Source organism: Lepisma saccharinum, chromosome 30 (assembly GCF_977018435.1).
Source record: "Lepisma saccharinum chromosome 30, izLepSacc3.1, whole genome shotgun sequence".
Lineage (NCBI taxonomy): Eukaryota > Metazoa > Arthropoda > Insecta > Zygentoma > Lepismatidae > Lepisma > Lepisma saccharinum.
The window spans coordinates 15062062-15078609 of NC_139258.1; the positions used below are offsets into that span (position 1 = coordinate 15062062).

General features: G+C 37.7%; 1 protein-coding gene across 2 annotated transcripts in view; it reads right to left on the reverse strand.

Moving 5' to 3' along the window:
- The window catches only part of LOC145982002 (succinate dehydrogenase [ubiquinone] flavoprotein subunit, mitochondrial-like), a 62082-nt gene that overhangs the window by 23878 nt on the left and 21656 nt on the right, over window positions 1-16548 (reverse strand). For both annotated transcript variants that reach the window (XM_083115536.1, XM_083115535.1), the window contains exons 7-9: window positions 10386-10524; window positions 6984-7152; window positions 5762-5957 (exon numbers count right to left, since the gene is read on the reverse strand). In XM_083115536.1, coding sequence (XP_082971662.1) covers window positions 5762-5957; window positions 6984-7152; window positions 10386-10524 — 504 coding nt within the window. The remainder of the gene's footprint in view (window positions 1-5761; window positions 5958-6983; window positions 7153-10385; window positions 10525-16548) is intronic.

A 16548-nucleotide genomic window follows, 5' to 3' on the forward strand; every position in this document is an offset into this window, starting at 1 on the left:
AGTGCCAAAAGTGGTCGGTGCAGCGAGTGCTGTGGTGTATGTACGATGTTGAAATGAACACCATTTTGTGTACTGCTCTAAAACATGTTTACAAAGGTAGAACAGTGATTGTGGATCAAAATTACAAGAATGTGATCAAAACTTGCATGAAACGTGAAGCAACAATAACTAACCTTACCTGATGGTTGAACATTGGTGACAATATCGGGAACCCAGCATGATGCAATTTTCCTCATGTTGAGGTTGTTCTCACGGAAGTATCGGAACCTCCTAAAGAAATGCACTTACCCATTATGCAACCATCAGATACGGCTAGGTATTGTTCCTACAGGCTTCATGCAAGTCTTGCTGACATTGTTGTGCATTTTTTTCATAGGCAACCTGGATTTTGATCCACAATCACTATTCTACCTTTGTAAATATGCTTTAGAGCAGTACAGAAAATGGTGTTCATTTCAGCATTGTACATACACCACAGCACTCGCTGTACCGACCAGTTTTCGCACTCCACACATCGACATGGACCCAAACTGACATTGCTAACTGCCTGATAGCACATGCACAGTGTTATCATCTTTTCCTGACAGTGTTGCCACTACTTTATTTACAACCCACGTAAATATGGGTAACAATTCTATTTCTCTCAAGGTTCTAACTGATCTGGAAAACCTGAGGTAATATCTATGAGCACAAGAAGTCCAGTAAAACCAAAGGTTTTTATTTTTTGTGCTTGCCAGGATTTTGAAATGAAGGTAAATTCTACGTTTTCTTTTTAACCAGCTTCTTCATGGGAGATATTCTAAGTAATAAATATTTTACACCATATTTTTTTTTCTTTATCTAGCATAATGATAAATGAAGTTGATTCTCTTGAATCGGAATGCACTGGCTCGATGTCTAAGTGTGTTAAAGGCTCAGTTGGACCTTTGGCCAATGACAGCGAAGTCATTTTCGAATTATCCTCTCATTTCGAAAAACCACTGTGATATTTGAAAATGTGAAAAATTACATCTTAGAATTCCTGCTAGAGCATTCATGTGAATTTTCGTGTGGTTAGCTTTCGCTCTTGTCTAAATATTCACAATAGTTTCATGGCCATGTAAGCTTATATATAATGGTCTGTTTTTATTTGAAGTTCAGATATGTGTTACAATCTGTAAAGAAAAAATAACGACACTTGCTCGGAAATGGTTTTCACACGATTCATTAACCAACACCCCCAGTTCTTTTCTATTTTCATTTATTTTTTTATGTTTCAATGCAAGAGGCTCCCTCTGGTGCTACTCTGTTGCATGGAGTCCGATGAGTGCTTCTTGCGATGCGAACTCCCCGCCTGCACAATGCACCTCAAAAGCAACAGAGTAGCACAAGAGGGAGCCTCTTTCATTGAAACATAAAAAAATAAATGAAAACAGAAAGGAACTGGGGATATTGGATAAATGTCATCGTTTTCTCAAAACCACCTCCCCTTTCTTCTGCGATGGTAGGAGGGAGTGAGAGAAGCATCACATGAAGAGAGGTTTTCCATTGAACGAACACGACAGACGATGCCTCCTGCCTCTTTCACTCTCTCCTATCCGCTCCCTTGCAACGCTTCAGCACCCCTGCTTGTTCTACAGTTTACTAATGCATTCGAGAATGCTCCTTCACAAATACGGCTGGTGTATTACATTTATGCACGGTATTTTTACTTTTCATGTTCATCATCAGATTGGTACACTTTTCACAGTGTTTTTATTGTACAATTGTGAGTTAAAACCCTAATCAAGGAGCTTTCAGACTGAAGTAACCCGTGACTTGTTTCACTCAGAAACTAACCTTCAGAAATAAATGCAACCTTATGTACTGAACTGATGCAAGAAGCTGCACATGTCGCTCAGACTCAATATCATGTATTGTGTCGCCTTGGTCTGTTGGTAGTGCGTACACAGTGAATGCTTTTCTACGAACTGGATGTTGCTTGTCACTTTAATGTGAAACCCCTGTGTTGCTTTTTGCTTTGGTCTGAAAGTTTCATTAGGTTTTCACACTAGCATTAATTTTTTATATATACGAGGGTTATTTTTTAAGTAAGGTCCGTTTTGCAATAAAAACGAAGGATGTAAATGTTTTTTAAAAAAACATTTATTTTCTGAATTTACATACACTTCTCTATTTGCTTCATAATTTCCTTGCCGGTTTAAACATTTATCGTAACAAACTACGAGTTTTTGGATACCCTCCTCATAGAACTCTGCCGCCTGTGAGATAGCCAATTACTCATGCTTGTTTTCACTTCTTCATCAGTGTCTAAACGCTTGCCGCCCAGGAAGGTCTTCAGATCGTGAAAGAGGTGGTAGTTGCTAGGTGCGAGGTCTGGACTGTATGCAGATCATGATCTGATCAAATCTTTTGGCTGGGAGGTATTCGATCATCCGCATACAGTCCAGACCTTGCACCTAGTAACTACCACCTCTTCCGCCATCTGAAGACCTTCATGGGCGGCAAGCGTTTAGACACTGATGAAGAAGTGAAAACAAGCATGAGTATCTGGCTCTCTCCCAGGCGGCAGAGTTCTATGAGGAGGGTATCCAAAAACTCGAAGTTCGTTAAGATAAATGTTTAAACCGGCAAGGAAATTATGTAGCAAATAGAGAAGTGTATGTACATTCAGGAAATAAATGTTTTTTTGAAAAACATTTACTTACTTCGTTATTGCAAAACGGACCTTACTTAAAAAATAACCCTTGTCCTGCACCATGGCCATGTGCTCCAAGGCTTCAGGCTTTGGGCTTAAGCTACAGGATGCACACATTTTCGAGTCTCCTGGAGGGAAGCGTAACAACTTTCCTCTTAAGATTTTGGCAAATGTATGGGACCTATGGCCACCCACCATCGTAAAGAAATTGGGAAGCTACAAATTAGTAGCATAACTTGGTCATGGAAACCTACAACAACATCCGGGGGTTCGTCGTGCTGACCACACATCACCCCGTAACTGGCTGGATGATCGTCCACCTCTGTTGGTGGGAGTGAGGCTGGTTGAGGTTGATTCTCTAGATTAAATAGCAATAAGTAGAGCAAATACATAAGATTGAATGAATGCTATTGCGGCTTCTATGTGGGCGAATCAAAAAGTAAGTTACACCCGAGCCGTGTTCCTGTACTAAAAGAGGTAAAATAATCACACTTGGTGGCAACACTGTCCAGAATGTATTCTCCCCATCAGGCATGTAGCCAGGGGGAGGGCTAAGGGGACTGGAGCCCCCCGAAATCCTACAAATATCTAATTTAAATAGTGTATAGTGGTAATTAATTTTACTTCCTTAGCAAGATTAAACATTAGAGGGAAAAACGTTTAGAGTATAATAGAGCAACCATCTTATATTTTTATATTCTACAATTTAATCCAAAGAATAAATGGATCCACAGCTCCCAAAATTTATAGTTTTCTTTGTGAGAGGTCACAATATAAACTTTATGAGTGAAATTTGCTCCTAACGTTTAAAGTCTTTTTTTGAACGGAATGTGTGAAAAAGTTAATAACAAAATACAGTAACTATGAATTTCAGTACACTAACTGAACAAAATGTAAGAAAAATAATGGACAACAGTTGTGTTGGATATTCACTCATACGGTGGATCAAGTAGCAAAGTCTCTCCATTTATATAATAATAATAACAATACTAACAATAAATTTGCATTAAAATTGGTTTATTTTTAATAACTTATAATAGTTATTATTGTAAAATTACAATTATAACCATGGTAATAATTATTATTGTTATTATTATTTCTACTAATCAAGATTTATTAATGATCAGCACCCTTCTACAAATATTTCTGGCGACGCCTCTGCTGATATGGGATAAGCCCCCCCCTCCCAAAATAAAATCCTAGCTATGGGCCTGCTCCCCATACCCGATGCAGCCATAATGCAGCTGGTTTAGTATGCAAACAGTCAGCATGTGAGTATGGCACGTCATATTAAGGTGGAGTCCAACATTGAGGTGCGCTCCGTCGTTCAATTTTTGGGGCACGAAGGCATAATCAGAGTGAAATCCATCGCCAAATTGTCGAGGTGTATGGTGAGAATGCAATGTCACACCCCATGATCAGGAAATGATGCCAGATATTTGAAGAGGAAAGAAGGAACGTGAACGAGGAACAGTGTGTCGGGCACCCTGCAACTGTGAACACTATCGACAAAACATAGCGTATGAATGCATTCATGCTTGCCAACCGCGACGTGAAAATTAAAAGAGATTGCAAGTGAACTGAACGTATCTTACGATAGTGTGTCTATGCTGATTCATGACCAGTTTGGTGTATTGTAAACTGTGCTCGCACTGGGTGCCATGATTGTTAACCGATGAGCACAAAAGTCAACTCAATTGAAATTGAACGGAAATTTCACACACAAGAAATTGAAAAACTGGTCACACAATAGCCTTGGTGACTATGTCGAGAGAAAGTTAAATGTTCATACATTTTTGTCCAATAATGATTTTCTTTCTAATGTGTTTTGTTTATTTTATACAGGGTGTAACTTACTTTTTGATTTGCCCTAGTATAATAATTATTATAGACAAATGATATAATTAATTAAAATTAATATGTGCTGATAATAATATACAAAGGGCAGTAATTTCTAATATTGACCCTGTATTTCCAATTATGGATAACTTTAGATGTTCTACCATTATATTTGCTGCTAGCCATATAAACAGGGTTATTGGGCAGATTAAATTTCTAGTTATTTCAATACATGCTAGCTATAATTAGTATTGATAGGGCAGGCACACCTTCCGGTACTAGCTAGACTAATTTATGTCTTTTATTTTTAATTGATCCAAATAGTATAAATGATATTCATATAGGCACGTTCTGGCCCTCATAGGTTGTTGCGCTACAGGTTTAATCTTAGACATTAGTACGAGGGTCGTTCAAGGAAAAATTTTCCCTTTTTTTTTTTTTTGGAGAAAGTACGAGCCCGATAAATGAAATGAAACTAGCAATGTGTTCTTTCGACTTTCCTCTACATTTACACACAATGCAATGTTGTGCGGGCTACCATGCATGCGCGGCACGTGATTAGCGTGAGCCATGCAGTGAGAAACGTGCCCTGGCCATAAGGAGTAGCGAGTCATGGCGGAACAACGTGTTTTGTCGGTGTGGAGTTAAGAAGAGATTCGTTCTGTGATCCGGTATGAGTGGGGAAATGGTCTTGCTCCTATCGACATCCACAGGAAGCTGGTTGTTGTTTATGGAGACTCTGTAATGTCAGTGTCAGTCAGGTTTAATCGCGTTGGGTCTCACGACAACTCACTGCAGAACATCTCACGACGCGTATGACATGTCGCCTGGATTCTCTGACCTGGTACACAATGAAGGGAACAACTTTCTCTGCCATATTGTGACTCAGGATTAGAGCTTCATTCATCACTACACTCCAGAATTCAAACGGACGTTGAGGGAATGGAAACAGCCGTGAAAAGTGTTCTTTGTTCCCTGGACCCCAAATTTTTTGCAGATGGCTTTCAAAAACTTGTGCAATGCTAGGACAAATGCTTGTGCCGCCTTGGAAATTATGTTGAAAAGTGAGAAAGAACCATGCTACTTGGTGCAACTTGATTTTTGTCTCTAACTTAAGAAATAAATTTTTTTGCAACATAGGGAAACTTTTTCCTTGAACGACCCTCGTATAATGTATAATTCACACATAATGAATGCAATGTTTCTGTGCTTTAAGTAATGCAAATGAAATCAATTAATACTAACCTGTGCTTTGTAATTGGTTGGAATTCCTCCCATGGTATAATGGACAGTGGGAACAACGGGAATTGGTTGTTTGGTGACGTCCACACCAGAAAAGATCATGGCCGACTCAGAAATTCCAGGCAACTTTGCGTGCAGTAGCTCTGGAGGAAGATGGTGGAGTTGAAGGTGTATATGATCCTTTTTGGGACCAACCCCTCTGGAAGGGCAGCGAATAGTGTAAATTGTAATAGATATGAAACAACAATATTCCATGTAAATTAGAAATGGACTTATATAAAAATTTTATCTAACCAAAAAATTTACTGATACTGAATACCAAAATATACTGCTGATCCTATATAAAGTTATCAATGTTCACAAAGAATTTAAATATTGCATTCACCTTCTTAATTAATGCGAGCTTCCCCAATGGTGCAGTGGTTGCGTTGTTGCCTTGTAATCAAGATATCCCGGGTTCGATTCCCGGTGGAGGCACATAGTGGTTTGGATCCCACTTTAAACTGTAGGTCGTCTCGATTAGCCTAACTATGCATAAAATGGACTTAAAACACCAAATCAATCAATCAATTCTTAATTAATGCATATAACCAGGTAATGGTTATTACCACATGTCAGCACAGAGAACTACGACGCCAGAAGCCCTGGGTTCGAATCCCAGCCTGGGCATGCGTGTTTGCTGCAAGTGTCCCTTCATTAATTTCATCCTATCATCATCATCACTCATCCTCATTTTTAGGATTATCCAAAAGTGGCAGAAAAGTGTAGTAAAATAAACCAAATCAATCATCATGTCAAATAATTAAAACACACGTTAGTAGTTCATGAAATAACACTACATGTAAAGGTTGAAGTGGGGGGAGGGGTAGATGTGTAAATTCAGATTTGATTGAGAGAATTATAATTAAAAAAACTATGCTAATAGCCTTTGTCCCTACACAACAAAATTTCCAAAACCTTTTTTTTAAACTAGATAATTGATTTTGATTCATTGATTGATTTCCTTTATTTTACTTTGCTTTTGTGCCAATTTTGGCAAATTTGCGAAGATGAGGATGAGTGATAATATGATGAAACTGATGAATGGGCACTCACAAACAACCATGCGCAGGCCAGGATTCGAACCTGGGACCCCTGGCATCATAGCACGATGTGCTAACCACTCCACCACGTGTAATTTTATAAGAATATGTAATTTTTTCTACAAGTAATATTAATGACTTACCTTCCTTCTCTAATTTCAATGGTCATTGCTCGTGACACAACATCTCGTGATGCTAGGTCTTTGGCATTTGGTGCATATTTCTCCATGAACCTCTCTCCCTTGTCGTTCACCAAGTAGCCACCCTCTCCCCGACTTCCTTCAGTAATGAGGACACCCACTCCATATATTCCTTGAAGATGGATTAAAGAAATAGCTGTGTCAGTATTTCTGGTATCTTACAGTAACTAATTACTGATTTTGTAAATGGCTAAATAAGAAAGAACCAAAGAAGGTCCTTTTTTTCTGCTGTTGGCATGAATTTTGTGAATGTTCTGTTGTATAAATGTTAAAAATAGTCTTTTGGCACCATGGCACTGTAACAAATATCTGAACAGTGAATTCAACCCTCACAAAGATACTCCTGAGGTATTTGAAAGGTTTTACATTTTCAAATTTACCTCAGAGTCATTCTGCAAATTATACATTGTATGAATATGAACTGCCATTATCTAGGAAGACTTGTATCAAATATCTGTTTACTAGGAATGGGCCGATATGAAATTTTGGCCAATACCGATAAAGTAACGATATAAAATTTACCGATAACCGATATTCTACCGATCCGATATAAAATTAGAAATAGTCCTTGAAGAACCTCAAAGGTTCATTGACCTCCTTAATAAATGTGTGTTTCAAGGTGACTGCAGTAAAAAAGAAATTGCATATTTAGACATTTACTTTTTTAGAAATTAGGGCATGGAGATTATCCATGAAAATTACAACAAAATGGCAAAATTTTGCACTAAATTATCAGATATTTATTGATATATCAGATCGGTAAAATAATCGGTAATTTTACTGATACACCGATATGCTTATATCGGCCAATACTGATTAATGGGTCCCATCCCTACTGTTTACTATATATGAAATGCCCATTCCTGAATTGTTTTCAATGTTAGATTGACTAATCCTACACATGATAAAATCATCAAAAAATACATTCTCACATTACATGCTTTTGTCACGGTGTAGAGAGAAGACACGTTTTTCATATTTTCTTGCTCTTGTAGGCTAATTACGGTGGTGATGAATGATTAGATGAAAGTGTTGTAGTGTAGATGTGTTTTGCAGGGAGAATACAAACGACACTAGATACCGTATATAATTGAGAGCTTCTTTGCTTGAGCGAGTAACACTCCAACATGCAAAACTAATGGTATACACTTAAAGCCCACCAGTATAGATCCACCAAGCTTTCTGAAACCTCGGAAAATATGCGAACTAACCGGCCTCCCCCACCCCCTTCTTTCACCCCCGGTGCTTGCTCTGGCGCTGGTCAGGCAAGGACCTTCCCACTTCCGCTGACACAGTGTTGCTAATTTTACTCTCTTCAAGAATTCGAGGAGTGTTGTTGATGTGCGTAGACGTGTTTTTGAGTAAGTGTAAAGTGTCGAAAGTTGTTCACAGCAGTGAGCGAAATTTGCTACTACGAATCATCGAGAAGAGTGAAGAAGAGAAAAGAGAAGGGTGGAATTACCCTCGCGATCAACCCCTAAAGAGAGCAGTATATCTAACGGGCGCTGCGACGCCAAGGGTCCCGGGTTCGAATACCGGTCGGGCTTGGTTGTTTGTGAATGTCCTTTCATCAATTTCATCATTTCATCACTCATCCCCATCTTCGCAAATTAGCCAAGAGGCACAAAACGTGAAGTAAAATAATCTAAATCAAATCAAATCAAAATATCTAACGGGACGGTCGGAGTCATTGCTTAAAAAAATGAAAAGAGAGAAAAAAGATTTACAAACCCCTGACCAGAAATTGTCCATGAAATGTACGTAGTGAAAAGAGAAGTTCCTACAATATTGAAACTTTTAGTTATTGCTAAGGAAGAAATTAATTATCGGGGGGCCGAGAAACATTACGGAAAATTATGAAACAAATAGGCTTTAAATTTAAGAAATGTAGAAACTCTCGCTTAGCTCTGATTGAACGAAGCAACATTGTGGTTTGGAGAGCAAGATATCTTCGTGCGATCAACAGATTCCGCAACGAAGGGAGGCCTGTTGTTTACATTGATGAAACTTGGATTCATGCTTTTTTCTTTCTTTTTACATATTTTTTTTTAGTTTACATAATTTAGAATATTAATCATATGTGTTTAAATTGTTGATATCCTTCCGCGAGACAGAAGGCGTTTTTTAACCTTAGTGTCCCCCTCCCTCCTCTCTCTTATGCTATGTTATTTGAATTACCACGTCTAGAAACGAAACTTAATATTCGGCCTGCATATTTGTTTACTTGCAAACCTTTCACGGCACACGCCCACTTCTAGATTTGGCAACACAGGGGGGAAAACACGTGTTTCTGCTATCCCTTCCCTTGCCCCAGAGTTCCCAAGCTCCCCTCCTAAACATTCGACACTAGCGCCACTTGATTCTGGCCAGGGTTTCAAATAAGTTGGTGGATCTATAGTACATGTATAACAAAAAATTGTCTGTGGTATTGGGTTCTCAAATATGGACCGTGAAATGAAAAGCGCAGGGAAATTGAAACTTAAGTGAACATGGACATCATCTTCATGTTAAAATGTAATTTAGCCTATCTTACCAATACACACTGATATATTAAAATGAAATAAATAATAATAATTCTACAATGCAAGCAATGCGTACATACAAGAAAAACTGTTATATATCTGTACTGGTATTTGATAAATTTGAAAATTCCAAATTTAAAATTGTTTTAACCCTTAACCGGGCAACCAGTGTCAATCAGACACTGTTGCTTATATTTTTTGTCACATAATCCAAACGATATTTCCTGCGAACAGGATATTTTTTACTTTTTTTTCTCATTTCACAATATTTGACTTTGTTTGATGTCAGGCATAAAAAAAATATTTTCCATTTCATTTACATAAACGGGCAAGCAGTGTCTGTCGGACACAGTGTGCAATTGATGTGTAAAGAAGTCTACTTGAATATGTATTAACAAATGTTTAATAAAAAATAAAGTATTTAATAAGACCACATAAAAATATTATTAACGCTAAAATAGAAAAAATGAAAAATATATGGGCAAATAAAACAATTTCCTCACACTACCTTCCAGCCTAATATGTTTCATATACTATTCTGCAAAAATTACAACAACATGCAATTACAATGATGATGATGATGAATACAAGAATTATGGACATCACAATGATGATTAGGTTAAATATCATGTTACTCAATTGCTTCCACAGCGATGAAACATAAACATCTTGCATTCCTAGTCCCACTCATCATACTCGGTCATCAAGACAGCAGGAAGATAGTTAAAGTAGACATGTACTCCTAGTTTGGAATTGAATTGAAGCAAAACAATGAAACAATTGACAATACTAGTCACTTTTTGAGTACTTGTGTGCATAATACCTGTAGGATGAAACTGGACAAATTCCAAATCCTGGCATGGTATACAAGCCCTAGCAGCCATGGCCGTTCCGTCCCCTGTGCAAGAATGTGCAGATGTGGTGGACTTAAATGTTCTCCCAAATCCTCCTGCAGCAATGACCTGCAGGAATAAGAAATGTGCATTATTATTGTTTAATACAAAGTCTGTTCATAAAGTTCCAGGAATAATTCAGTGGTAAAAATATTTCATTTCATTTCAATTATTACATTTCATTTCAGTGCAGCAGTTTACTGGTCTGCCCGTTCACCTCCAGCCCAGAAGTAAAATTAGATAAATGATATGTCAACCCAAATATGTACTTTTCATGTACATTGGACTCTTTTTAATTCGAACTCCAAGGGGCTATGAAAAAAATTGAATTATCCAAATTTCGAATTAACCAGAATATAATAAAAAGAAAACACACGAATGAAATAACACACTGTATTAAACATAAAACTGCATTAATATGCAAGCAGTACACCTTACCTTACAACTGCTGTGTTTTATCCATATCTCCATCCAGGAACAGTACACTTATTGGAATATTCGCATCATGTGATTGTTTTTCATCCTTTTTCATTCCTCTTTCTACCTCTCTAAGCACTTCAACTTTCTTATCTAATGTTAAGCTGCTGTACGCACCACGTTTCGATTTTGTGACTCCACTAAACACACAGACAAATGACCCCTTCTGTCCGGTTATCCGCTCCCCTCTCAATTTGTTTCTGAGAGGGTGAAGGTCACATTCCTACAAACAAAAGCTCTGGGGATTCCCGCTGCCCTCTCTTGCCCACTTTGACCTTTCTTGGAAATATTTATATTAAATTATTGGAAACCTGACTTCGAATTATCCAAATTTAACCTTCAAAATTCGAATTAAGTAGTATCTTTTAACATTGTTTTAGATAGGGGTTTCAAGGGGAATGTGCTTTTGTGCGAATTATCCAAGTTCGAATTAAAGAGCGCACTGTAGTTCTTATGAGTATATTAAATGTGACTGTCCCTTAGAAAGTATTTCACATCCTGCTCTCCTTCCCCACTAATTTTTTCTTGTGCTAACACTGCATCTACTCCTTTCATCACCCTCAATGATCATTGACCATCACAAATATGATTCATACACTTTTGACTCGAAGAAATATTCACCACCACGTTCTTCTTTCATCAATTTGTGTGTTTCTAATGCAGATTTTCTACCTTAGAAGCTGAACTTTCAATGCCAGCTCATTGCTTCAAACTCTGAAGTGTGACAATGTTATTTTTGTCAGAAAAACATGCAACACTTACAATAGCTGAAACAGAACTGGTGAAAAGCTAGAATTGCATACTGAGGCTCTGTAGGATGTAGTGTATGTGTTGCCCAAGCTATGGTGCGCATAGCACTTCCAAGAAATATTTATTCCTGAAACTATTTGGACATACTGTATGTATTCTCAGATATATGCATACATTTTCATTCCTTAAAGAGGTTTAACTGTTTCAATTTTTTTTTTCTGAAGTTAATAACTAAGTTATTATTTGTTCCTCTAATTACTGTACCAATTCCTGAAGTTGTATACATTTGTGTTCTTGTTAATATTCTCACTTTAAAATCATAAATCAGTTGTTTCGCGTCTGTGTTTGTGTATTTCTATCTAAAGTGAGCACACAGCTACTACTTGGTCTACACTAGACTGTATGAATTACAACAGATGGGAAATCCCAATGATTTTCCACAACAAGTATGTGTGTGACTATTTTTTATGTTTCTCACATGCATGTCCAAAGATATGGTTAAAGCTATCAACCAATGAATTTTATAATTCTGTTATAAATTAATGTTTCTTCAGATTTTCATGCAATCTGAAAGAGAAGTTACCAACAAAATTTGCTGGCATACACAAACTATTGAAACTACATGAAAAAGTGGGACAGTTGTGCCACCTAGTGTTCTTTCAGAGTACTTATATTCAACTATAAATCCACATTTCTGTAATTACAAGAAACTATTTTAAAAACTGGAGGTCTTCCAATCACCAACTATCCTATTTTAACTTTTTCAAACATTTTATCTTTTTCTCTATGTTTAACTTATTTGTTAAGGTATTTTTAATGTTTTAAATTCCTGCGAAAACTACTGAGGAAGATTCCAGAAAGGAGGCTGAAACATCAAAATTTTGTGACAAGAACAAGGATCTCTTTTATTATTATTTTCTTATTGTGAAACAGTAATTAGGTGAACTAGAATGCTGCAGGAATAGCATTTCACTCAAGTGCCAAGTAATTTGCATGGATGATACTACAGGTAATGGACAAAATAATATGAACACCTTGGTTTGCAAAGGCCTATATATGCCGTCGTGGAAAAGGAACAACACTCAGCAGAGATTTCAACCATCTAGTGGCGATGAAAGCAAACATATCAGTCTATCAGAAGCTGGTGTGAGAGTTGCATGCGAGCAGTCAGCTATCCGTCAAATGCAGGTATGTCCGACCTTTCAGACTTCAAAAGAGGCATGATCATAGGAGCCCGCCTGGCTGGAGCGTCTGTGACAAAAACAGCTACACATGTTGGTGTAGCACGGAGCACAGTGCCAACTGTTCTGACAGCCTATAGACAACATGGAAAGACAACGTCTGCAAAGGAGAATAGTGGGCGAAGAACAAAGTTATCCAACAGGGATCGACGTGTGTTGAAGCAAATAGTGACTCGAAAGCACAAGACAACATAGTCCCAGATAACCACAGAGATGAACAATCACCTCCAGGACCCTGTAGCAACGAAAACCATTCAAAGGGAGCTGCATTCTGTGAACATTCATGGCAGAGTTGCCATCCCCAAACCGTTGGTGACTCCACGTAATGCAGTGACACGAAGAAGGTGGTGCCAAGAGCACAAGAATTGGACACAGCAGCAATGGGAACATGTGATATGGTCAGACGAATCGTCTTTCACATTTTTTCAGACCACAGGACGTGTTTATGTGTGGAGAACTCCTGCTGAAGCATTTGATTTTGACTGCTTAGTGCCTACCGTGAAACATGGTGGGGGGTCTGCGATGGTTTGGGGGGCTATATCTTGGAATGGTGTTGGCCCACTTGTCGTCCTGCGTGGGAGAATCAACGCAGAGAAGTACTGCACCATCCTGGGTGACCACCTCCATCCCATGGTTCAGACTTTGTTTCCCGATGCATGCCCCATCTTCCAAGATGATAACGCCCCTATTCACACTGCTAGGTGCGTTGATGCATGGTTTGATGAGCACAGTGATGAGGTAGAACATCTCATCTGGTGTCCACAGTCCCCCGATCTTAACATCATTGAGCCTTTGTGGGGTATTTTGGAGGCCAAAGTGCGTAATCGGTTTCCACCTCCAATGACACTTTCGGAACTTGAGACTGTTTTGTGCGAGGAGTGGCTACGTATTCCAGTTCACACTGTACAGGACCTTTATTTGTCTATCCCACGTAGGATACAAGCTGTCATTCAGGCAAGGAAGAGGGGGGGGGGGGCAAACCCCCTACTAATACAAGTTTTCTGTAATTGCATTGGTGTTCATATTATTTTGTCCATTACCTGTAGATAGCATATGGAATCAAGAGCTTCTTCGCTGTAGCGAGTAACTCTTGAACAGGCAAAATGAGTGGCATATGCTCGAAGCCCAGTATACATGTATAACCATAATTTGTTTGTGGTAGTGGCCCATCAAATATGGATCATGAGGTGGAAGATGTAGTGAAACTTAAGTAAGCATAGTCATTATTTCCATGTAAATTGTAGTTTAGTCTTTCTTAACAATATAGTGATATATGAAAATGAAATAGATGATTGTGGGCTGAAACAGCCAGGACGGATATTTTGCATGTATGTGTCTACGATTATTCTCACATTAAAATGATATTCCATTGTAAATGCTCGAACACAGTGTGCGTAAGTTTGGGAGACTCGAACGAGTATGAGTGAGCGAAAGTGGTTCCATGCAATATTCTAATGTGAACATTCAAGAAGGTATTAACTGTAGTTGTAACTCATGGCCGTATTTAGAGGGGGGGTTTCTAGGGTTCAAACCCCCCCCCCCGAAACATCTGACATGTTGGATTAATGGAAGTTCAGAAACCAAAATCTGTAACTATTTTCAAAATTTTTTTCGAAGCATCACACAAATACAAGGAGACGTTGAAACGATAGAGCTAGAATTTTCATACATTTGGAATTCTGAAAGTTGAGTGAAACAGGATTTATTCTCGGAATTGCAGCCCACCCATAACCCCTCCATTTTCATTTATGCTGTCCTCTTTCCAGTTTAGTTCCTGCGTCACAAGGAATATACACAGAAAATTCCCTTATGATTGTCCCAAAATTTTATTTCCAACTTTTAAATTCCCTGTCCGATAAAGTTGAAAATCCCCCTTGATAGGAGTTCAAACCTAGGATCTCCAGTGTCGTAGCGCATTACGCGATTGAGGTTACAATCCATGCACCAGGCTAAGTTTTTAAAGGGAGTAACTGGTTCCACAGTTTTCAAAATTCCAAAAATTAAGTTATAAGGTCAAACAACAAAAACTTTATGACTAAAATTTCTATCTAAATTTTAGAGCTTTTTCTTGAATGTATCTTAAAATTTGATAACAAAGTATAATAATTGTGCATTTCAGTACACACTGTACGAAACGTAAAAAAAACAAAAAAAACTTGTGCTCGATATTCACTCATCTGCTGAATTGAGTAAGCCCCCTTAAGGATATAATAATAATAATAATAATTATTATTATTATAACAATAATTATACAACAATAATTAAAATTTCATAATAAAACAATTTTATTCCAAAATAATAATAATAATAATTATTATTATTATTATTATTATATGATTCAACATGGCGCCTGCCTCTGATCACTGTGGAATTTGCTCCAAAGGAATTTATGGAAAGCAACAGGTATTGGCATGCTGTCTGTGTAATACAAGGTTTCACGTTAAACCATGTTTGAAACTTTCTAAATATGAAGTTGAATTTTTTATGGTGAACGACATATCTACCTATAAATGTACGAAATGTTTACAACAGCGTAGCGATGAAACGCCTGTGACGCCACGACCCGTTCCGGTGAATCGTGTAGCTGCTCGCGATAGTGCCAATGAAAACATGGACATAAATAGAGAAAATAATGAAGAAATGGCAATACATAGTGATAATAGTGATGAAGATGATATTGATCAAGAGCATCAACTTGGAGGACAAAAGCCAGGTAATGTAAACTGTTTCAGTTGCTGCCATGTTAAAGACATTATGTCAACATTGATCTCGACAGTGCAGAATTTAAGTGATCAAATTCAATCTCTTAAAGCCGAAGTGATTGTATTGAAAGAACAGAATGAAGTACTAATGAAAACAGAAGAAAAAAAGATTCTACAAAACACTTATGCACACGTAATTCAAACGAATCTTCCGAAAGAAAAACAAAACACAATCGGAATGCCCCGCAGTACTCCTTGTTTACCTTTATCTACAGTAGCTCACAAAACTCACACAGATAAGGGATCTGATAAGTTTCTGGGTCAATCAGTGCATTCGATAGAAAACAACCAGGTTTTAAATGCATCTGGTTCCAAAAACACTCATCAAGCTTCGACCTTGCAAAATGTAAACAAACAGGTGAACGACGTGAAGAAATCAGTGCAAGGTCAGAATCCATCTACTAGGTTAGCAGTGCAACGCAAAGTTTTTCCTCAGAGAGCTCTATTTGTGACTCGACTTCATCGTGAAGTTTCAAATTCTGACCTTCAGCAATATATTGCTGAAACTTCTTCCGTAAAGAAAATGGTATGTACAAGGCTAAAAACTAAATATGATTCTTACTCTTCTTTTCATGTAGCTGTTTCCCAGGATGACTATGATGTACTATTCGATGAAAATATCTGGCCTAAAGGGGTATTAGTAACAAGGTTTTATGGCGAATTGAAAAATGACAATATAGTTGCCAACAAAAACAAAAGTGTATCTGATACAAATAGTAACAGTAAGTCTGGAGAAAACTCAACTTCAAAAAACTAAGTTTGTCTTTCCTTAGTAATAATATGATTAAATGTTTTTATCAGAATGTTAGAGGAATTAACACCAAATTTGAAACATTAGTAAGCAATATAAATATTGAAAATTA